General features: G+C 36.5%; 2 protein-coding genes across 6 annotated transcripts in view; one reads left to right on the forward strand and one right to left on the reverse strand.

Moving 5' to 3' along the window:
* The window catches only part of LOC132701938 (forkhead box protein O), a 132,182-nt gene extending 124,600 nt beyond the window's left edge, over window positions 1-7,582 (reverse strand). For all 4 annotated transcript variants that reach the window (XM_060670278.1, XM_060670275.1, XM_060670276.1 and 1 more), the window contains exon 1: window positions 6,814-7,582. In XM_060670278.1, coding sequence (XP_060526261.1) covers window positions 6,814-7,263 — 450 coding nt within the window. In that variant the 5' untranslated portion in view covers window positions 7,264-7,582. The remainder of the gene's footprint in view (window positions 1-6,813) is intronic.
* A 6,308-nt stretch (window positions 7,583-13,890) lies between these two features.
* Window positions 13,891-25,222, forward strand: part of LOC132702114 (uncharacterized) — an 81,834-nt gene continuing 70,502 nt past the window's right edge. For both annotated transcript variants that reach the window (XM_060670555.1, XM_060670554.1), the window contains exons 1-2: window positions 13,891-14,079; window positions 20,442-20,504. Coding sequence is in view for 1 of the 2 variants with exons in the window: in XM_060670554.1 (XP_060526537.1) it covers window positions 20,465-20,504 (40 nt within the window). In the remaining variant the exon portion in view is untranslated. The remainder of the gene's footprint in view (window positions 14,080-20,441; window positions 20,505-25,222) is intronic.

Consider the following 25,222-nt stretch of genomic DNA (forward strand, 5'->3'; position numbering starts at 1 on the left):
CGATGTTGGCCAATTAAAATCATCCCATCTTTAACAGTTTTTTATTTATCGCCAAAAATTTACCCACAAATACGGAATTTTTCAGGATCTTTTAGATTCTTTGCCTATAAACGACACACCCTGTATATAATTCAAACAATGTTCGAAGTAGAGGTTACAGTCCTGGATCTTCCACGTTTCCAAAAGAGTAAAGTAAGTCGTAATAGTAAATGACGTCATCGCGTCTAGATTGAAGGCGAGAAATGGTGATTTTCATTTGGATTTCAAATATCTCGAACACCGTTTGAACAGATTAGCCATATTTTTTACGAACTTTGATTTACAGCCAATTATTTATTCTGTAATTTATATTTTTGTCTATAATCGAAAAACCCTGTATATTATCGAAAAAATGCTTGAATTAAAGATTATTATAGTGCCGCATCTTCCCTTTCTCCTGGTTTTCAAGAATTTTTTCGTTCGTATGTACCGTGTTTGAGAAATGATTTAAAAATACTTCCCGACCCCCCAACCACCCCAATTTCAATAGGTTCGATGGCAGCAAATTTTGGACACTTATCGTGTTTTATAGTGATGTAATGAAAATTTACACATCTACTGAAAATCTGTTTTACTCTACAGGAGTTTAGAAAAACTGGCTGCTAGAAATTTGTTTTAGTTATTTAGTCAATTTTTTTTATATACGAGGTGTGCTCAAAAAGTAATGGGACCTTAACAAACAGTTTGCATAAAATTTTGTGTAAAAAATGGAATACAGTGCCGCAAAACACTTGAAATGTTGACAACGACATATGGTGAATCAACTTTGAGCAAAAAAAAAAACGTTTACAACTGGTACAAGCTGAGCAAGATGGCTGAGAAGACGCCGATGACGAACCCCCCTCTGGATGCCCCAGCACGTCAATAACTGATGGCGGGAATACTTTGAAAAGGACAACATTAGTTTTGATAAATAAATACTTTCTGATAATATTAATATTATAACAACCTGTATACATTTTTTCTCTAAACCTATCGCAAGATGGAATTTTTCGTCGGCTTCTGTCTCGGTGGTTGTTATCTTTCCGATAAGCACCGATCGGGATCGGAAAGAACCGGCCCATCATCAAATATATATACGAAGAGCAAAATATTTTTTAAACCCTTCAAAACGCCGCGTTTCTGTATACAAACAAACGTGATAAAAACCTTATCGCGACAAATTTGGAGTTGAAAATGGAGGCTTCGAGATAGGCGACGCGTATACAGGTATATCACAGCAACATAAACGTAGGTGTCTGGCGTATTCGGATATTTTCGTTGTGTTTGTGCGCGTTTTCCGCGAAACCCAGAGGCGGAAATTATGAATCGGCCGCGTTTTGTTTTCGCCCGTCCCTCATTGGCAACGATTCCGCATCAAACCGATTACAAATTAGATAATTTAGAATTAGAATCTAACAATCCGACGCGGATATACGACTACACTACGTATTCCATTAACCCGTTTTTAATTAACCATTCACAATGTCGAAATGTAAACAAATATATCAGGATCAAGGACTTTGAATGTTAAAAAAATAATAAACTTTTATATGACGGAAAAACTTAATTTTGCGGTTTTCCAGTTTAAATTTACACACGACCATTTTTCTTATTCTTCTCTTCATATATTTTGGAAGCCATTAATTTACACTTTTTTTTTCTTGATGTGCGCCTTTTTTTTTAATTACCTGTCGAATGACATATTCCACGCTTCCCTTCCAAAATTCGACGTATTAAAGCAATACGATATACCTAATTTGAATAGCCCTACCGTGGTAATCAAAAGAGCCTGTAGGCCAAATTTACATCAAACCTATTAAGTTACGAAAGGAAGACCGTAAGAATAATAACTGCCGGCTTAAGAAGGATCTAAGCCTAATGGCAATGCAGATTCTGCAAAGAAGAGGAAGAATTCTTATCGAGAATCCGTTTTCATCTGGGGGACGTAACCAAAAAGGAGGCAACGAGCAAAATCGAGGAAGTGGTGGAGTCTAATCAAAGAGGTGAACTTAGACAAGCTCTATATGGAGGCGGTCTCATAGTAGATCCCGTGACCGACGTACTTGCAATGCGAGTCTTGTCGCCAAGTCCTGTAAAACTAAAAAACAACGAAAACCTTCTACAGATATATAACTGTTTGTGGGCAATAAAAAGTCAATAGAAATACTTGTTGTTTCTGTTGTTAAACCCGTAAATGCTTTGTTTGCATTTACAGGGTGTTTCAAAAACCATGGCAATGCCCGGAAATGCTTTTCAAGATATTGCGTGCCATATATAAAAAATTTATTGCTAAAGATTCAATATACAACAAAATAAAAATCTTGAAAATTTACAAAAAGGATTTTTATGAATATTTACTTTTCGGACCCTTTGATAGCAATAAACTCAATTTAAAAAAAAAAATACTACCGTTAGAGCATGTTTTTGGAAACACCCTGCACACACGCATTTTTCGGAAATTATCCTGGAGAAAATAAAAATTGTATCGGTAACAAAATTGATCGGAAGATTTCCGGAAAATCTGACGACTAACGTTATAGTACGTTTTTTCCTGTTCGCAATTTATGTTTCTTAATTTTCTTTAATTTTTGCTAATCAAACTTTTGAATTAAAGCAAATATTATAACTTATTATTAAAGCCTAAAGGCTTTGAAAATGGTGACGATTGTGGATTTTGGAAAATACCTACGGGGAGTACGACGAAGCGATTGTGAAAATATCGAGAAACCCCACTCTTCACCGATATAGTATTCAGTTATCTAAGCTTAGGTGAATTAGTTTGTGCAAACAAAATATGACGATAAAAGGCTTCGTTATTATTGTTATTATATATGCGAGAGGCACGACTCGTTTCGAAAAAAAAAAAGAGTAAATGACCACGTGACACGTTTGCGATAACCTCACTTTTATCAGACGCGCCCGAAAGTGGAACGGCGAGCGCGCGTATAGTGTGTCTCAAACTATATCGCCTTAGCTTAGCTTGAAGGACCCTCCCCCAAAAAGTAGTTACGACTATTGTCAATGGGTAAAGCCAACAAAAAACTGAAAATTTAACAGTCTGGAAGGTAATGAACAAGCGATAATAAGAATAAAAATATATTAACCTTATCAATCCCGAAAAGGAAGCTAAATGAAGATATATAATTATTAGCCGGGGGGCAAATCATCCCCAGATTTCACAAAGATTTCACCGATTTTGAAAAATACCTTTTAGGTTATGTGGAAAATGTGTGTACTGGCAATGGGAAAATTTCAAAACGGACGTAATAGTATATTATGCAACAAGTGCGGTAAACGGCATTTGAATCACGAGTTTATTTATAAACGAATTAATTAAAACGTTTACCGAACGTGTCGCATACTATACTTTTTAGTTTTTGGGTACATTTTCGCCAAAACAACACGAACACATTCACTGACGTGACAGTCAGAACTGGCAAACGTCAAAATTGAAGGCGTGGGAAATATCTCCGAAAACATCCGATTGCTCCCGAACCCGTGCGGTAAAATCCCGGAAATGTCCGAAATGGCTCGGATCCGTGGCAAACGAAACTGACGTAGTGAAGCGACGCTTCCCGCACGCTAGATCGGTGTGTAATTAGGCATTTTACAGACGGGAGTAGAACAACATATTTTCAAACTGTTTTTTTCAAAATCTTGTTTCTTTTTTTTTTCTTTAAGTTCAATTAAGTTTCATTTGATTGTTTAACACATTTTCTGTCGATAAAAAATTACACTTATCCTTATCTTATGCTTTATATATCTTATAATCTTAAAAATGCCAAGTGATTTTGGTAAATTCAAGAAACGAAAGGATGACGATATATAAATTTTCAACCGTGAATCATTAGTTGAGTGAACACTCGAAAAAATACAAACGAAACATATCGAATTCTTATTTAATCATGTATTCGATTTTTTTTTAGATTAATTTGTTTAATACTTAAAGGTGATTTAAGTAATAGGAACTGATCTGACAGCGCTGGTACACCAGATTTCACGCGTGATTTACCATGCCACCCTCCATTAAGTTATTTGTAAAAAAAAACAAGTTTGAGTACAATAAATTTGAAGAAAATGAAGCATTTCACAAATTGAAGATTCTTACATTTGCAAACAAAATAACATGGTCCATTGATCTTAATCACCACTCAGATAATGAAACAAATTTAGGTTTTGAATAAAAACACTTATATATTTGTATACATTTAGCGTCATCGCATTTTCTATTAGTATTAATGTGATTTTATTATACCTAGGTTAAACTTAATATAATATTTAACTTTTATATTTATAAAACACCTTAAAGGCCCGTCAATAATACTCTGTCCTACTGTACCGACTGGTCAGGTGTTTTATTGCCGTCGACACGTGATTTCGATAATTGCCGTCAAAAGCCTAGACGGAATACTTTGAAACAAACTATACGAGGGAAAAAATCAAACCAACGCCAAAACCGGAATACCGGTCCATTTTAATGGACGCGAAATACTTAAAAGACGAGAAGGTGGGGAGGAGGGGGATCTCTTCATTAGCGCTTACACTTCGAGCGGCCGCAAAACGTTCAAAAAAAGTCACATGGTGTCAGCTACGAACAGTGTGCGTCGACGATTGTTTCAATATTTACTCAGTTATTAATAAAATGATAAACGAAATTTTTCAAGAGGTCTAAGATTATCAGCGCTCTGCCTCTTCGCACACACACTCAACATAAATAATAAACGAACGAAAAAAAAACAATCGGTGGGTTGGGGGAAGGGGGGGGGGGGGTGATGCGCCAGCGGCGGCCGCTTAAATATTAATGATATTATATTTATGATATTGTTAGTAATTTATATTAACATATTTTCTTGAATAAACATTCGATTTTAAACCAAATAAAGATTTTTTTACATCAGCTCTGTGAAATACGTGAAATCTGCGGAATGATAACTGTTGACCGTGTTCAATTGACCACATCTTAATTGTAAATAATTGTAAAAGTAAATAAATATAAGACCAAAAGACAAAAATCAATCACTGTACCGTCAAAGACAGTGGAAAGGCTAAAGAGACTGAAGACGCCTGGAAAAAGGAAGATATGAAAAAGAAAAGGCAGAAAAAAACAGAGAATTCCACAGGGGGTGAAGAAGATTTCAAGAAAAATGAAGAAGCTATCACTCCCTTATCAGATTGAAGAAGTAGTTGCTCTCAAAACTTTTAACGAAACATACCAAAATCTTGCCATCAATCAAATCCCATAATTAAAATGAAAGGCGAGCGAATATTTTAACATTTTAATACCGATCTTGTTAGTTGTTGCTCAACGATTTGTATAAATGTATAATAATAATAATCAATGAAAACAGTGGCCAAAATTAACAAAAAATAATCTACTAGCTTACGAGGTTAATATGTTTTATATGATCCTCAAGAAAATTTGCCCCAGAGTAGCCCCAAGGTCAACATTGGCAGATAATTTTTGTATTTTTTTTAAATAGCTTTCGATTTATCTTTTTAACATTATTCTGCATTTTAGTAACGTTTACGGTCTAAACAATGCCCCCAAAAATAATTTTGAAGTTAGCACAGTAGATTGATCATTTACAGACGAAAAAGAAAAAGTATCAAACTTGCAGAAATCGTTTTCTATTATTCCGGCTGACACTATGGGTTGCGTCTAACGTTTTTTTTTTATTTTAATTTTTTTTTCATTTTAATTTTAACAGCATCACTGTTACCCCGAATATTTCAAAGTCGTATAGAATCGAGAATTAAACAAACATTGTTGGCTAGATGTTATTTTTGGATTTTTTGCTCCACGGAACAGCCGGTTTTCATTTGAAAAATTATTTCAGGGGTTATTTTTGATTTATTCTTCTGCCTATATTAATAATTATTCAAATTTCTACCAACATAAAAAAAACTAAAATATGTATAATGTTTAGGGCTATTTTAAAAATGTAATAATATGATAATCTAATAAACCCACTAACAACGATTTTAAATGTATTTTATATACTTCTTTTTCGGGTAGTTTATTTTTTTTTTTAATTTAAAAAAAAATCTGCATAAATAATCGAAATTCTTCGAGAAATCTTGACGCAATCGGTTTTTTTTTATTATTTTCTTATTTTAATAGTTTTTTAATTACCCTAACCTAAAATTAGGTGAAATTCGTAGAACAATATAATTGGAAATTTGGAGCAATGAAAGACATATTTGGGGCATGCGAAATTTTTGATCGTTCTTTCAACTTTGAAGCGTTTGTTGACGGGCCTCGTTTGCCCAAGGGCCTGGGTTCGTTACACACGACGGGCCCTTAACGCGTCAACGTCTGTGTTGATGTTTACGTCGAGAGGTCGCCGACCTCGACCGAGATCGCGAAGATTGACCGGCCGACCGACCCGACCGGTCGGCCATCAATTTCCACCCGAAAAACGTTTTTTTTTTTTAAACGGTACCGCCAAAATGTACGGGTTATTGAGAAATCTTCGGGCCGCGTTCGAAGAAGGACAAGTCATTGATGAAACGCGTGGAAACCGGCGTCCTTTCCCCTCACCATCGAATGCGATTAAAACGTATTTTAAAGTTTCCCGGACTCTATTTCGAATATCGACGGTACGCCACTGCCGAACGATTTTTTTTTCGCCGACCCATTCGACCGAGAAAAATAAAATTCGAGGCTCTAACGTTCAACGCACACGCCAAAAAAAATATAGACGCAACCGTGGTTCGTGAATCGGCCGCGAGAGCTCCCGCCGCGCCACCGTCGACCGCGATCGCAAAAATAAACACAAGCACACGACTCACCTTCCAACCTGCCGAACTGTTGCTGTCCCCCTTATCCTTGAAATACGGCACGTTCTGCACCATCCACTCGTAGATCTGCGACAGCGTCAGCCGTTTGTCCGGACTGGTGGTGATCGCCTGGGTAATCAAGTCGGCGTACGACAAGTTGCCCCACGCGTTCCTCCGGCTGGAATTTTTCTTCGCCGGCACCCCCGAAACGGGCACCGGCACGGGACACTTGTTGCCGCCCCCGTTCGCTCCCGCGGTTGCCACGTTGCCGCCGCCGCCGCCGCCGCCACCGGAGCCGTCTTCGGGCGGGTCGACGTAATTCTCGGGTCTCGGCAGCGGCCACGTGTTGGACCTTGCCCTGGGCAACGGTTCCAGGCCGTCGCCTGCGTGCTCGACCAACGGCTCGAGCATGTTCAAGTTCATTTTCGACAGCGGGCTGTACCCCGGATAGGACACGTTCATATATTCCACTTTTGCGAAGCGTACTAACCGAAATCCCTAACGACGCAGTTTTCCACGACGCACCGCAACTTCTCAACACTACGAACGGCGACGGGTCGTCATCGCGTCCTGCTGTCCACGGGAACAAAAATCACCGGTGTCTCGCGGGTATCTCACTCTTAGCCGGCCATGATTTCAACGCGAAATCAAACAGCAACCGAAAAAACGAACCAAAAGCGCTGATGACGCAGTGTGTTTGTAAACTACGCGTGTCGTGTTGGTCTCGGGGCTGCTGACGTTCGATACGAATACCAACGCGTGCACACGGAGAGTGACGAGGCGGCGGATGGGCGATAATCGCGTTGGCGGTGGCAGCCGGAACGCGCAGGCGCGCGTTTTCTTGGCGCCACGAAAACTCGAAGATGCTGGGGAACCGCGAGATCGGCGCGCGGCATTTTCTCTTTATCGCTTGCGTAACCGTCGACACGGCGGCGAATTTTCGTCTCTTCTCGCTCGACGACGCGAATTTTATAGCGGAAACCGCGTGGCGTACACATACGGCCACCCAAACGAGATACAGAAATCCAAACAATCAATTACTGTCAATCGCAGCGCCCTCACGTCGACAACCACAGAAGCGGCCGAGAGGCGTTTGGTCAGTTCGCGGTGGTTTTTTCGAAAGGCGGCGCTGCACCACGCGGTGACGTAATTAGTCCTTCGGACGGTTATAGAAAAACCGCTTTTTAAGGGTTACCGCAAAGACTTTGGCGTGCAATTCTTGAACGCTTGTCGAAAATATATCCAAAAATGTCATTGTCCCGTGGGAACTTGAAATTATTACCGGAAATTGAGTTAATTTCTTGGCCGATGGTGGATTCGCTAAAATATTATTGTCGTGAGGATTCCTTTACGTCCTGTCCTGGCGCCTTTAGTTTCCGATATTTTCCAAAGAGAGTATTCAATATTCGAGTCTTCAAGGGCTTCGTTTCCGATATCGAACTTCTGGTGAATGAAAATGGTTTTTATGTTTCTCGCCGAAATGGTGGGTCGTATGAAATTAGCAAGAGATAACATTTACTATTTATTTATTATATTTAGCACCAAATAATGTTGCTGATTAATAATACTGCCTCTGGGGCACACGAGGGGATCAAATTTTGTTTTTAAAAATACTCAGTCCTTTGAAAACACCCTGTACACTTCTCCCAGGAAAAAAAAAATTCCGAATGAATTTTATTGATATAATTTTTGTATTGCAGATATCCATTCGTGAGCCTGCTTTAAAATTTTTGTTGCACAGTGAATGTAAATTCGAAAATAATTATGTTTTCCGGGAACCATTAACCAAAACCAGAAAGGATGCTTTTAGATAAAACTCGATGAAGTACGAACAATTGTATCCATATGCCTCCTTATTGTTCACCAAATGGCTTAATAGTCAATTCTAAGGGATATAAACGACCTTATTTGAAGAGATATAATAAAATCTCATTAGGCAACCCTTAAATTTATTGAACCTTGTAGGTTATTTTGGGACGGTCAGTATCCGATATTCTAAATAAATTTGTTTAAAGTAGTGAAGAGAGTATTAATTTAAATGGAGGCTGTATATTTCTTAATAATGAACCAAGAAGTGAACATTTAATATACCGGGCGACACAAGAAAGTGGGATCGCTTTATAACTTCTCAACGGTTTGAGATAGCAAATAGGATGGTCTTCTCTTTTTTTTTAACTTTTATTTAATTTTTGAAAATTGTGTCTAGGAGGCTCTGGCCATCATAAATACTATTTACCGGGTCACCTGATCACGGAAAAAGTTGTAAATGAAACTTTTCTTTACTTGTCTAATGGCAAATAGCATTTAATGTAACGAACTATTAATTTTTTAGGATAACCCACTTTGAAACTAGTGAAAACAAGAACCGGTATTTTTTTTGCACCAAAATCTTTCAAATCCATTGAAAAGTCAGTTCACAGGAAGGAAAAACCCGAAAAATTAAATGCTTTTTAATAAAAACAAAATATTACTTAGGTGGCTTTGCATCTATTCATCATCAAGTCGGCATGATTGAAAATTCTGACAGTTTGTACATTTTTATCGATTTGGATTATCGTGGAAAACAATAATCAATTTACAAGTTGTTCTGATATACGGGGAACGCAGAAAAAACTCTCGACAGGCCCGTGCATCATTATCATTTACAATTTTTCCCATGATCAGGTGATCCGGTAAATAATATTTATGATGGTCACACAATTTTCAAAAATTAAAAAAAACTCTGTATCAAAACAGACCAGAATTAAAAAGAGAAGAAAACGAAATCACACATAACGATGATGTAGAACAATGCTGGGAAAAAATAACAAGCACCATAATAACAATTTCAAGAGAAGCGCTTGGAACAAGAAATATAAATATAAATAACAAAAAAGTCAACAAACCCTGGTTTACAGAAGAGGTAAAAGTCATATGCAAAGAAAACAGAGACGCATACTTAAAATATGGAAGCAACAAAACACCAGAAGAACAGGAAAACTATATAGCAGCAAGAAACGGGGTGAATGCAGGGATAAAAACCATCAAAGAGGAATATTGGGAAATATTCACGAAAGACATCGAGCACGATTTTTATGGAAGTCAGAAAAGAGTGTGGAAACTATTACGATCAACTAAAAGGCCTATAAATGAATACATATTGATTAACTTAATAAAAATAGAAGAATGCACAGAATACTTCAAAAATAATAAAATAACAGAAAACCACGTGAAAAACGCAATACGAGAACTGAAAAAACGAAAAGCACCAGGAGAAAACCCGATAACAAACAAACAAATTAAATATGGAGGACGAAAACTAATAAAGGAAATAACGAAAATTTTCAATAAAACAATTAAAGAAGAAAAGACACCTCTAGAGAACTCAATTACAACTGCTCCACTAAAATAAAAGCTGAGGGAAAGGTACCTGAAGAAATAAAGATAAAGACAGGAATAAGAGAAGGAGACAGCTTAAGTCCGTTTCTATTTAACCTGATTATGGGCAAAACGATGAAAAAGTAAAAAGAGCCTCGGGCGTTCCTAAGGATCGGGTTCCAGGGAACGTCCGAGCAGTACCGATCGATATCCCGAGACTAACCGAAGCGGAACAAGCCCCGCCCACCACCAATCGGCATAAATACAACCTGCGCAGGAGAAATCGTCAGTCTACGTCCAACATAGGAGACGGAAGGGCCTCTGAAGAAGCTCGCCACTCGTGCTAGCGAAACGTTAGGAAGTAATTCCAACCGACGACGGCCTTTAAACCCGAATTAAGATAATAGCTCATCAACGGGCCGCGAAAGCCTTAACCAATTTATCAGTATCTAAGGAACCATTTAGGTGTAAGCGGGAGATAGAAGGGACAATCATAAAGCAAGTAATGTCATCAAGATACTTAGCAGTTGATGAACAAGCCACCGAAATCATTACCAAGAGGCGATTTACCAAGTAAGGAAAGCAGCAGCCACAGCAGGTGCATTAAGGGAGAAATAAACATCTAGGAATAGAGAAGAGAAAGAATCTATAAAACATGTACTTACGTATGAGATAGAAACCAGAGCCAATACAAAGAAAACAAAACAAGCGCTGAAATGAAAACATTAAGATGCATAATAGGGAAAACTAGACAAGTAAGAAATGAAGATATCCGGCAACGATGTAGTATTCCAGGCGGGGATGGGCACGAGAGAGAATTGGAATCAACACGCTGGTCATCAGAATAAAAAATAAATAAGATATAAAAAAAGATTTAAAAAAAAGAAATAAAAAAAAAACAAGTAAAAAAGAGAAAACCATCCTATTATTCGTAGAATGATCTCTTGAATACAAAAATGCAAAAAAAAGGCTGCGCCACTTAAAATCGAAAGTTTCTGTCGTTTTGGGCTCAGACCGGAACTACATATTGTCAAAAAATTATTTATATTATTTATTATCCAATATGAGTGCAACTATAGAGTAATTTTATGCAGGTAGCATGGAACCCGCCATTCAGCGATTTTTTTAATTGAATTTCTATAAGTAAGGGTTCGTCTTCCTCATTTTAGCAGTTAACGTAGTACTATATATCAGTGGTCGGAGGTCGATAAATCCCGCAGCCAAACATTTCTTTAATTGGCCCTTTTACGGCTCCGGGGCACGGAAACGATCCGGAAACAGGCAAATTAAGAGTCGCGAGTCAAGTGGCGCTTCACACGGTGTGTTAAAACCCCGCTCAACGCCCCAGCCGGATCCTATTTAAGGACCCCGGCGAACCGGACTCGAACGATCTCGTTTTGCCGCCCCAGTGGCGCCGACGTTGCTCCACTACAATCTCCCCGCCTCGAGCGACGCTGCGCTTTCTCGTTTTGGCTCTAGAACGGGTGTTACTGCCGTGACGTCACCCGGCCCTCTTCACAACAAGGCTTCAAGGGAGTATTCAATCCAGAATTCAGATTTTTAAAAAGCTTCTCGAGGACGTGAATTATTATTATTATTATTAAAGAATGTAATATTCAAATACAACATAGTTTTCTCCTAGGGCCCAAAAATACGGCACATACATATCTTTATAGCATCCAAGTATTATTCCCACGTTTCACTTCATAATTACATATATATAGAGGTTATGAAGCAACAATGAGAACAATGTTGAGAAGGTCCAGGTCAACATGCGCATGCGCGACTAACCAAAATGGCCGCCTACAGGTTGGATTGCGTCATTTTTAGAGCAGTATTTTCTCATAAAATGTCTAGACCCCGCTAAATGTTCTGGGAAAACGAACTAAGTGTGCATTGGTCTAAAATTAGCGGGTTAATTGTAGGAGGGATCCTAACGTTTCCGATGTGCAGTGAAGAGAGCACAACTACTATTGAATTTTCTTGACTGGTAAAAGTCACATGACAGAAGATTCTCGTTTCTTTTTAAACTGTTAGGAAATTTTTTGGAAGTGAGAACCAACCATCCTTAATAATAGTAACGTAAGTTTATTTTAAACCTAATTAATAAAAAAGTAAATCGTTGATGTTTCTAAGTGACTAAAGTCATAACTTATAGAGAAATCGATAACGAAATATTTACAAACGTACCAAAATTTTTTTATTTTGATTAGTTAAATTGTAAAAAAGATTTGATTCATTATAGGGTGGTTTTTTGGGCATTATTTTTCTGAGTGTACAAGGAAATTAAATTCATTGTTTAAAGTTATTGACATTAATCAGTTTCATATTTTTTATGGTAAAACGTGTAAATAAATTGTTATATGCTATTTTTTAAAATGTTAATAACAACTCGTGCACCGTAAATTACAATTTATTTAAAGATACTCCGTAAGATTTTGCTCTGGAAAACCCGTGCACTTTGCCGATAGGTAATTGCTACGTAATTATCTCCCATTTGATCCAATTAGGCCGATTCGGTTAACAGAGCCGCTTGTTTTATGGCGTATCCTGGTAATCACATAATTCACTGTAAAAACGGGAAAAAAGGTCCGGGCTCCCGACGTAGTAGCCCCTTAGTCGGTGATTTATAGGCGGGGGCATTCAATTTAGGGTCCCAATTTATCCCGAGTGGATTTAGACGGAATTCACCTTGTCGAACACGGCGTAGAGATATGCCAGACAGGGGCGTAATTTTCTTGTGTGTGCTAGTGTGTGTTTAATTTTCTATGAAAACACATCATCCCTAACCACACTCTAGATATTAATTAATATACGTTTCATTAGTTTTAAACGAGTTTTTTAAACTTTTACCAAAAGATTTGTCCAATTTTTGGAAGAGCTTTGTCTAAAATGTATGTATATCGTATACAGCCCAAAAGTAAACAATTTCGACACTCTGCCGATATCGAGTAATTAATCTAAAACATAATAACGCAACGGCTCGAAATTGCAAAAGTATCGCAAATTCGTTATCGTAATCCAATCGAGATTATTAGAAATACCCATTCATTTCAACAATAAATAGGCACCTTTTCATGTATAGGCAACCAATATAACTCTCGGCCAATGTTTCCTCTTCCTTAAAGAATACCACCATTGCCTGTAGAACATTAATGTGGCCCGAGTTCCGAATTTTAATATGCGCAACAAAGTAATTTTTTTTCCCGTCGATACCCCGCCATTTTTTTAATTTTTAATTCCTTACCTTTTATTGCTTTCGACTTCAAAAGATTTCCTAATAAAGACGGCGCCCGCGGAGGGGCGTGGGATCTAATAAAAGACGCGACGCAAAAAATAGCGGAAAAAATATCCCCGTGTGGGAAATAAAAAGAAAATGCCCGCTGAAGATGAGAAACCCCCGCCTGTTATTTTTACTGAAATATTTTTGCAAACGGCGTTATAAAATCTGTAAATCATTATTTAAATATAATATACATTTTACAATCAAATGAAGTTTTTTTAATGGTTCTCTAAGCGGAGCCTCTTGGACGTTGGTCGAACTAACACGGGCGTTTCTGTAACAGTCGAGCGTGGTCGGGCAATTGGCCGGCAGATGTCGCGACGCCGTAATTTTAAAACACCTACCGTTGATATGCGAGAGCCGCGACAGGTGCCGCGATCACCAGCGAAACCGAAAATAGGGAATTCGCACACTTCAGGCTGCGCAACAGTTCGTCCTTGGGGGGGAAAGCATCCCGAATTTTTGGGGGCAGTATTTTCTTGTCTCCCCCGAGCTTTGTACGGGATAACCGCCGGTGACGAGGGCTCGAATCGACGGAGAGTGGCAACCTGGAGAAAAAACGGGGTGACTCCTTCGGGGTGTATTGCGAATCGGCACTGACCCCGGACAAAGGACCCGGCGGGACGCGTTCGTAAAGAGTAAGTTGTCTCCGCAGTTTATTAACCTAAATTTTGCGAACGGGGCTTGCTTGGTTAGTTCTATTTGTTTGTGGAGATTGAATTGCACGTTTTCCTTAAAATAATAAAATTTCACTGATTCTCGACCACTCAGTGTTTCAATAACAGATCTTGACCTTCAATTTTATGTATCTTTTTTTTATAGGTTTAGCTTTATATATCAGTAAGTAGGTTTTTCAGTACCAAATGCTTGCAAGAACATGTATTTAAATAGAAAATGGTGCTTTTTATTATTAAATTATATCAGTACGTATTGGTTGTCGGCATTTTTCCTTTTGGTGAAATAATTATCACCTTTATTTTACATTAGTTAAAAAGAAATCCAACAGCTTATAAATTATTTAATATATTGTGTATATTCTTTGCTATACATTTTTATTTTAATTTTCTTTACCTGTATATTCTGTTTCGGTTCCGTTTCCTCAATTAAAGTTTACTTTGTGTTTATTTTGCGGAGAATTTTTTTTTTGCATTCACCAGATGCAAGTGCGCGCTCCCCACCAATTTTATATCGCAAGGCATGAAACAATTTGAAGTCTCGGAACTGAAGACCCACGTAGCGCATGCATCATTTTTTTGTACCAAGACTTTTAAGGTAGACGGGTAAACTTTAAATTAACAACTGGAGTTCTAATAGGGGTAGAGTCAAGACTCGTGTGAATGTAGCTTAATAAATAATAAAAAAAATGCAAATTTCCAAAAAAAATTTTCAGTTATGGCATTTTTTTAATATATTGTTTGAATGTTACAAAGTAAATTGAAGAAAATATCCTTTGTACACAGAAATATTTAGCCTAGTGTTTTTTAGCCAAATCCCTGATTCTTTCAATAGTCTTACTCTATGGGTCCAGTTGCTAAAGCGAGAAACTGGCAAATGAAAAGATTCATCCGCAACTGACCAATATCTTTATTTTTTAAATATGTTGCACCAAGAAAACTCTCCAACTTGTCTGTCTAGATAGCAGGTTCATTAAAGAGATAGTGTAGCACTGAATGCCTGCCAGAGAAAACAGTTTTCGTTTCGAGAGATTCATTTTTATTTAAAAATAACTTTCGATTCCGAGCTGAGTATAGTAAATTTGCAGATTAAACGTATTATCCAGGTTTCGGGTGTTTGTTTGGGACCGGGTCTATTTAATTTCGGTATCTGTGGACCCAAAAATTACGCTCTCCAATTTGGGTTAATTCGATTCTATGTAAATTATGCTGACGCCTACTACGCGTCCGACCGACCGGGTGACGTCTAATAAATAGTCTCCAACTGATCGAGACGACGCCCGCCATATCCGAGCTATTGCTGTTTCTCAAACTTAGCTTCGCTCCTCCTTTCACCCTCTTCACAAAGGGTCACTTCGTGAGGCACGTCCCGGCCTGCGCGTAGTCGTCGTAGGCCTAATAAACTCCCGTTTTCACGCAGGGATTTGGTGCGGCGCCTAATTCCAGACGCCAAATTCCTCGACGGTAGACGGCGGCAATGCGAAATTTATACGTTTTAATATCAAAAGAAAATGTTTTACTCGAAACACGAGAGTTTCGACTCGAAATTGCGAGACTGTGCTGAAGATTCTCGCCGAGAAATGCCTCATTTTTATTCAATAGCTAGATTTTTAAGGCATGCGATGAATAACATTTTACTATACAGGCTGTCCCATCATTTGTATACCCGTACTTCGCCGCAGTCGCGCAAAGAGTTTCCCGAAAATTTTTAAAATCAATTAACCAGTTACTCTGCGGATAAAATGCGAGTTAACCAAAATTCGTTTTAATTATTTTTTTAAAATTGTAAATATAACATTAACATTTTTTTGAGGTATCCGTCTCGGATGACTGATTCCCATATTGCTGACAGGTAGAGCCCTGATCTTAGCTTTACTTGTTGTAGCTCCAAGTATTATAAAACAAAATAGTAAAAATATTATATTATTATGACAGACAATCAATAATTATAAAATCAGCTGCTTAGAAGAGGGACAAGAGACGAAAATTATAAACAGTCTATATCGGATCAAAAGCGTTCAATGATTTACCATGAGGTGTAAAATCTGCGGATAGATTAAATTTCTTTGTCAAAGAACTTTGAAATTTAGTTTTTAGATATGTTAGTAATGTATTGTTTTTGTTAAATAAAGATTTATTTAAAAAAAAAAACGAACCTAGCGTAAAAGGTATTATGTTACTGTTGAAGTTTTATATGAAACTCATTTATCAATTGGACATGGTGGACGAGACAGAATGAAAAAGGAACTTAACCTTCGCTTTAAAAATATAACAGCACAAGATATTCAAACATTAAGCCTTAAAAAAAGGGCGAATGAAAAGGAAGGCTTGGCGGTTAAGCCAATGGTGTTTTCTCATTTTAATTCAAGATGTCAAGTAGATTTAATTGACTTCCAACCACAGCCAGATGATAAATTTAATTTTATATTGGTACACCAGGACCACTTAACAAAGTTTGTCATTCTTAGAGCTCTTAAGAATAAGACAGCTAATGAAGTTGCTGATCAACTCCTTCGAATTTTTTTACTATTTGGGGCACCATCTATTTTGCAATCGGACAATGGCCGATAATTTGTTAACCACGTCATTGCTGGTTTGAAAGGTTTATGGCCTGAATTAAAAATTGTTCATGGGAAGCCACGCCACAGCCAGTCTCAAGGCAGTGTGGAGCGTGCGAATCAAGATATTGAGAATATTTTAACCGCATGGATGCAACAAAATCAAACCAGTAATTGGAGTAAAGGTTTATGAAAAATCGAGCCCTTCACGCTGGTATAAAGCGAAGTCCTTACGAGGCAATGTTTGGACAACCCGCCAAGGTGGGTCTTACCTCTTCTTCCTTACCGCACGAGGTATTAAACAATATAAACAGTGAAGATTTGGAGAAAATTCTTGAAAATGTCAACGGTAATAAAGAAAGTGTCCAGGAGATTCCACGACTTGAAACCATTGTGGAAGATGCTCTAGAATCAGATATAATCTTCAGTGAAGATGTCGGGGAATTGCTAGTGGTTCAAGAACAGCGTTGTTCACCGCTTGACACTACCGTGACCCTACGAAAATGTGATGGATGTGATATTTTACTTAATTCGGAATGTAATAAAATGTGCGATATTTGCAGAATCAAAAGAAAACTTACATAAGCAAGCTAAGCGCATGAAATTAATTTCCGATGCTTCCTCCTGTTCCTACTCCGGCGGAGGTAGGAATGACAGTAAGAATTAAGGTACCGGAAGTTGATAGTGGACGGGGAGATTCTCGTGCAATATTGGGATGTTTATTAACTAAATTTTATTGTGAAATTCATCAATTAACGCTTTGACTGCAGTTGGTTAATAACTGCAGTTAATGCATGGGAAGTGAATGTATGCATTGGCTAGTAAATGTATACATTGACTGGAATGTACACTTCGACTGCAACATATATACAGTTTTTGTCCTAGAATCTGGAACCAAACCTTAATTGGAAAATGCTAGCCTGGAACATATTTTTCTTATAAAGATCATCATATTGGACAGCTAGCAGTTTTCCATTATTACCAGTCATCGTGAATATGTTTTTGGAAGCTTTTGAGAAGACAGTTCTAAAACCAATATGATGGAAACGCTAGGTTGATGTTTTGTTATTCGGCCTCATGGTTTTCTTAGCTATTTAATGTCTATACACTCTAACATACGTTTTACTATTGAATTATAAACTTGTAATAATTTGAACATCAGACCTAACAGTGGTCATTTTGTGTACAGAAAAACTATGCACACAGACCAATACCTTAATGCGTTATCACATCACCGTTCGATCTAAAAATCATCGGTTATAAATCCTCTTATTTACAGAGCAGTAAGACGATCTCACTGACGCCAGAATTAAAACACCTTACATCTGATCTTCCCTCTAGCAATTTCGACGTTAGTGATATTAAGCGTTACCAAATACACAAGCTTCCAAAGACAATAAGTCCGAAACCAACTCCACACCGCCACTGTTTTCCTTCTTTACATTTAAGACAGTGCATATCAACAGTTTTTAAGAAATATAACGTCAAAACCAGTTTTACCACCAAGCTATCAAGGAACTGAAAAGAGTCTGCAGTTGCCGAACTCAATCACCAAATCAAATTTTATTCGAAAAAACTAAAATCATGCATGTTTTGTAAATGGTATCACATATGTTTTAACCTTGATCCGAGTAACTGTGCCTTAGATTTTGAAAGTACCAAGTCTCTAACAAGATCATTTAAGTCGCCTTGTTCAAGTAAATGAGGTTCTGTAGATAGACATGAAGATCCAGATAAAGTGTATGAAGATGAAGATGTACTACCAGAAAGAAAACTCGATTGGGATTGTAGACCTGAAATATTTTTATTTTCAGCCTCCTCATTAACTGGTAGAACTGGAGGTGGAGTGTCTTTATCACGAGGAATTGGTCTCTTTGCAGATAGGACGTTCGGATAAACAATCTTATCTCTATTTTTTTTCAAGAATCCTCGTGTAAATGCAATTACGAGTACAAATTTTGATATTTACCGAAGTATGCCGTAAATTTGAAGTTCGACGAGATGTGAAGATCACTTTATATCAAATTACATCGATTTCGCGAAAGTGCCATAGTGGTCCGCAAAGTGTTCTATGACCGTTAAGTTTTGGGTAAATTCTTTTAAAGCAACACAAACACACTGAGAGAAAACATATATGGCATATTTCTGTAATAAACTTAACAAATCATTGGAAACCACATATCCTCTATAAATTCAAGTTTAAAGGAAGTTTAAGAAACACTCTTGATATGCATTCTATATATGCATATGCATACGTAGGTCAATCTTAATCTATGCATTGCATACTTGCAACAAGTTGTTTTTTTTTATATAAGTGTCTTCAAAATAAAGGTTCCGCTAAGAAAGGAACTCTTGCAATATCTCGTCTTTGCTGCTGATCGTTGATGCTACACTGGTCTGCAAAAAACATTTTTTTTTCTCTCCTTCTTGTTTTCATACATGAATTCATCTTATTTTATGCTCCAAACACGGAATCTGATATACAAATAAGTACCACATGTAGGTTTTTAATTTAATATTTATTTATTCAAAAAACAATATTATTAAAGTATAAATTATTATAAGGAAATAAAAAAATGTGGCGACTTGAGTTTTACAGTAAATAGATTCCACTGTTTTAACCTTGATCCGAGTAACTGTGCCTTAGATTTTGAAAGTCCCAAGTCTCTAACAAGATCATTTAAGTCGCCTTGTTCAAGTAAATGAGGTTCTGTAGATAGACATGAAGATCCAGATAAAGTGTATGAAGATGAAGATGTACTACCAGAAAGAAAACTCGATTGGGATTGTAGACCTGAAATATTTTTATTTTCAGCCTCCTCATTAACTGATGGAACTGGAGGTGGAGGAATTGGTCTCTTTGCAGATAGGACGTTCGGATAAACAATCTTATCTCTATTTTTTTTCAAGAATCCTCTTGTAGATGTCATGCAGAAATAACAATCATTCTCATGATTTTGAGGCTCACTCCAAATCATTCGCATTGAAAACGGCATGGATCTGTGACTTTCTTCAAACCAACCTCTCAACGTTCTTGAGCAGCTATTGCAGCATACTTTTGGCAACCAACTTTTATCTCGCTCATCGATTGAAAATCCAAAATATAGCTTATAAGCTGTTTTAACCAGATCGGTCATGACATGTCGCTGTGTTTTTAGTATGTATTCCCCACAAATGTAGCAAAAACAATCTGAGGAATTTTTACAAGTCCGTGGCATTTTTGTAAAATCACATAAAATTAATTTCAAAACAACTTTCAAACTTCTATTTTATATTTATGCAAACCTTACCAAAATATTTTATATAAAAGGTAAACAATTAAACGACAAGTTTTCACTGAACTGTTGCAGTGTCACAATGAATACTGCGCTTCCCTCTTTTCTCTTACAACTCTCTGAAACTCATTTTGTATGTATATTTACTTTTTGTAACGTTGACGAATGAAAAAATTGAAAAAAAAAAACAAAAATTTTGAAATATAAAAAAAAAGCATATCGAAAAATCTAGACGTGATAGAAAAAATCGGCCAACGGGGATAGATTCAGAACGTTTGAATCATTATATTTATCATAAAAATTTTTTAAGGAGAATTTCATTGCCAACCAGTGATATCAGCGAAACCATTTTGAAGAAATTTGGTTTTTGTCTTGCTTTGGTGTACCTAACTGTTTAAATAATTAAAATGTTTTAACCTTTTCAATGCTACAAATTTAATTATTATTAGAAAACTTGTAATCTGATGGGAAATGAATAAGCGTCTCGTTTCAGGTAAGGGCGAACACCGCAACGCCATGGGAAAAGGCGACAAGCATCGAGGGCGCAGCGACAGCGGTGAGTACAAAATGTCACAACCCTTTCCGGGAAGACCGCGAGCGTCATAAACGATTACGGACGTCCAAAATGCATAGAAGAATTAATTTTGCACGGTCCCCCTCCCGGTCTACGCCCGTCGCGACCAAAATCAACAAAATTACGAAATTACGCGTCGGGAAACTTCTTTAATCTTGCGGACTTTTTAATTACCGTTCGGCTTCGATGAATCTTTTATAAGAAGGGCTCTCAGTTTTGAGGAGGGGGATTTTCTGACCGGCGAATCTCGCAGCGACAAGAAATTTTGTTCTTAAATACGCGGATATTAATTAAAATGTCAGTGGAAAAAGATAGGATAGAAGACATGTTATTCCCATCAGCACGCAGACGTTGCTTAGGCTGAAATTAATGCGGCTATTAATAACATAAACAACGATGAACGTATTTTTAGTGATATTTTATACATTTTACAAGAAGCTGCAAACAAAAAGCAAAAATAACTGGCCAAGATAATTTACATATTTATTGAAATCTTAGAATTTAGCAGCCTGTTGCTGGCTATCAAAAATTAGATGTATTTTCTGATAGTAATCTTCACAAAAATGTGTTAAATGCAATGAAGTCTTAAGTGCCTGTCTCAGATTCTCTTATAATGTTCGTAATTTTGATCATATTTCTGTTAGCGTTTAGACGAATGGTTTAAATCACAGCTCCAAGTTTTAACTAAAATAATAATCATTCCATAAAAGCTCAATATGCTATTTGAGAAACTTATTCGAATCTCATCGATTCATTCTGTTAACGAACTCCATTTCCAACTTAGATCAGTCACCACTTTTAAACAAATATTCAGAAAACACATTTTTGACCGAATATCTACGCAAAATAGTGTTATCTTTCAATTTAGAAATTTTCTTCGTTAATTTGCATTAACGCATTTTGCCTAAGCGATAAAAGGCTCTTTATTATTATTACTATTATTATTCCAGTGGCCATATTTGATTTTTTTTCAAAATATAACGACCTAAAAACGTTGTGTTAATGGAGTTTTTTTTCCACGCCCACGTAATGTCAATTTTCACGGTACGTTATTTCCCGTTATCGCTGTAACACACAACACGCGGTCCGCTCCGGATTCTACGGCCCCAAGTTACTTTCGATCTCCTCTAAGTAATGTTTATTATTATTTGTGGTATTTCAAGTGGCGATAGCCGATGAGATTGGCTTCGAAAAATTGCTCCGTCTTTGCGCTAATATAATACAGAGTATAGTTAAGATTTAGCTAAAATAATTTCTTCGCAAATGGAAATACCCAGGCGCATAATTGGTTGCATACTCGACACGCTCGAGTTCTAAGAGGCAATTAATTATAAATGTTACCCTCCTAATTTTTTTAATATACATTTTAGAAAATAAAGTGTATTGCAAAAATAGGGTTTAGTGCAGTGTAAATTTAATATTACATAATTATTTATATACATGGTCGACCATAAAAGAATAATCAAAAATTATATTTTTTATATCGAATGCCGCATACAATATATCCCACTTAAGAACTGTAAGCCCTTGTGAAATCTTTGTTTATTATTTGTGTAGATCTTTGAAAAATTCACTAAACCATATCAATTTCTATAATGTTTCATTACAGGGTGTTTGAAATATCGTTTAATCCTTTTTTAAGGCTCGTTTAGATCTCTCAAAAAAGCACTAAAACCTTGCTTCGTTTTACATCAACCTAAAGTCATGGCCAATTGAGATTAATTTTTGATGTCAAATGTCGAGAATCTTTGAGAATAAAGCACCCTGTATTTTGGTGGAGTTGGGTTCTAAGTACTACTGAATAAAAATTCTTTGCCATTTTTTTTTAAATCCTTAATAGTACTTCTCTCTCTCTCAACAAAAAAAAATCAAAATCGAACCATAAACAAAGATTTTACGAGGGTGTACAGTTCTTATGTGGGACACACTGAAGAGGAAAATCAAAAAAAATCCGGAAATATTTGGTTAGTCTGTCAAACGTTCTGGTCGTCGATCCTTAAATGGTTGGTTTAAAAAATAACCTCGACGATCACGAAGGTATCTTTTTGAAATGATCAGAATCAATGAATTTACAAAAATATTCTTATAATATTCTTCCAGAGATAGCATATTTAACTAATACGTAGCTAACATGGATTGGGTGATATGGCCAATATTGTAGCCCATGTCTTACTCTTGTAAATACTTCTTTGTGGGGGTATTTAAAAAACATAATTTATTGTATCCTTGACATTATAGAATTTATGTTTATGTAATAAATTCGCTGGACCTATTTGCATTTTTGTTTTTTTTTATATAAAACAATATTTCAAATTTTTGGTCATTAAATTATATTTAAAAATATTATTCTTTTATAGATTTTTGAACAATAATAATATTCGCATATATCACACATCACATATTCACAACTGTCGTTATAGGCAACTTGAACAAAATTTTAATTTGAAAAGTATTGATTACAAAAGTAAATGTATACTATTAAAAGAACCACACACAGTTCTATGCAACAAATATAAAGATTTCAAAGTTGTAAAATTTAAATATTCTTTGAAACGCTCTGTCATTGGCTGTGCCCGATTGTGACGTCAATTCGCCAGTAAGATTACGCGGACGGTGGCATAGAGACACCATCAGCGAACGCGTTCGGCTTGGTGATTTTAATTTTAATTTTGGTTTTGATTTTTTTCCCTTGCTTTTATTATCTTGTGTTTAGTATCAAAAAGAAAGTTTTGAAAATGACCGAAGTCCTTTAGTGTTTATGTTGCCATCTTACATAGAAAACGCAGAAAGTTTTTCTTTTGCTGAGGTTCGGGGTGTTAAAGCTAAAAGGTATGTTCATGGACAATTTAGCCACTAGTTTTAAACCAAAATATTGGAATCAGCTTAAAGTTTTCTAATTTTTAAAATTCAAATGGTATATCAAAAAAAAATGTAAATTATTCAACAAAAAAAATGATTTTTTTTAACCAGTGGAAACCTAGATACTGGCTTTAAGGTATATGGGCATTGGTAACTTTAAGTGTTCTTTATTTTATATAGATCAATAAGCCGTTCCTATGATATGATGGGTGCAAGTTCGAAGAGTTAAAAAATATTTGCGCAGTAAAGGCCAGAAGAAGTGTCACAACTTGAATTATTTATAGCAACTTAAATGTTGAGTTTTGAGTTTTGGTATTTGGTACGCGTTATTTCTATACATAAACAAATGGTGATCATGACTAACCAAAAGACGATTTTATTTTTATCTATTTCCGGCCTTAATGTAAAAAATAACATGTTATATATTTTGACATCAGCTCAAAAAAAACTTCCATTTTCTGAAATTATATACAGAACTTCCGAAAAAAAAAGTTTCATCCGCTATTCCTTTTTGCTACACCATATATATAAATGATTACGGTATATTAAACCCCACTAAATCGTAAAACTTTTCTGTTAAACTTTTTTTTCTAAAATATAAAATAAAAAAGTTGTGTTTATAATATAATATTTATAATAGACTGTGCTCGCTTGTGTTATAAATGGTCATTTCTGTTGCTGTAGACGTTGTCAAGGGTCACGGTGTTTCGCGGGAAACAACCTATAGACACCAATTATAAATTTAAAACCACGCAATGAAAGGGAAACCGTTCGAAACCCAAATTAATCCACGGGCAAGGCTAGCGTCAAGCCGAGTTCGATATAAATGTAAAAGAAACTTGTAGTGATGGATCACGGGCCGTGACATTTCGAGTTTGTCGTGTCCCACGGCATTTTGATCCGATGTATTCTCGAAATTTCATTTGCGCCAATCGTTCACAGATAAAAATGATATTTTGACCTAAAACAAACGCCTTTAATAAAAACCTACCCAATGCTGGGTTTTAGCTCATCTAAAGGTAATCATTATTTTCGTCCTAGGATAGCAATGTAGACTAAAAGAATCACGATCTCTTCTGAGTTTAAACTAAAACTGAAAGAATCTTCATCTCGGTACCACGAAACATATCGACATAGTAAGTATTTTTTTACTCGCAGACGCAAGAGTCTACTCCGTAATTCGTTTTTTCTACTTCATTTTGTAAAGTACTTAATTCTACACCGATCTAGCATTTCCAGAATTCGGGAGCAATCGGATGTTTTCGGAGACATTACCCCACGGCTTGAATTTTGACGTTTGTCAATTCTGACAGTCATGTCAGTGAACGTATTCGTGTTGTTTGGCGAAAATATACTCAAAATCTAACGGTAAATATAGGCGTTGCTTAACTACAGGCCACGCCAGTTTGTAACCAAGTCGAAGGGGCCGGACTTAATATTAAGATACGCATAGGGGGCGTTGTTGAACTGCAGGCCACGCCCGCTTACTTAATATAAGTCATTGTTTTAATCGCAGTTCAGCGGCATTTCTACCAAAGCGACTGCTGCGATGCGACTATAACTTTATGATCGTTTAAGTACATCTCAAGTTGCGGAAGGATCCATTGAAAATCCTGTTAATATGTACTTTGTATTTTGAAAAAATTAAGTTTGTTTTGACTTCCAATACGGGATCCAAAGGCAGGTTTATGCAAACATTTTGAGTAATAAAAATTAATACGCACATTTTTGAGAGTGGAGTGTTTTTTCTTGTGACTATCGAATAGTTGGGTTTATCTGTTTCGTTAACTGTTTTAGCCAAAGGCGTAAGAGCGCGTATTTCTAGTGCATTGTCGTTGCGT

Source organism: Cylas formicarius, unplaced genomic scaffold (assembly GCF_029955315.1).
Source record: "Cylas formicarius isolate icCylForm1 unplaced genomic scaffold, icCylForm1.1 PGA_scaffold_5__7_contigs__length_24384050, whole genome shotgun sequence".
Classification (NCBI taxonomy): Eukaryota; Metazoa; Arthropoda; class Insecta; order Coleoptera; family Brentidae; genus Cylas; species Cylas formicarius.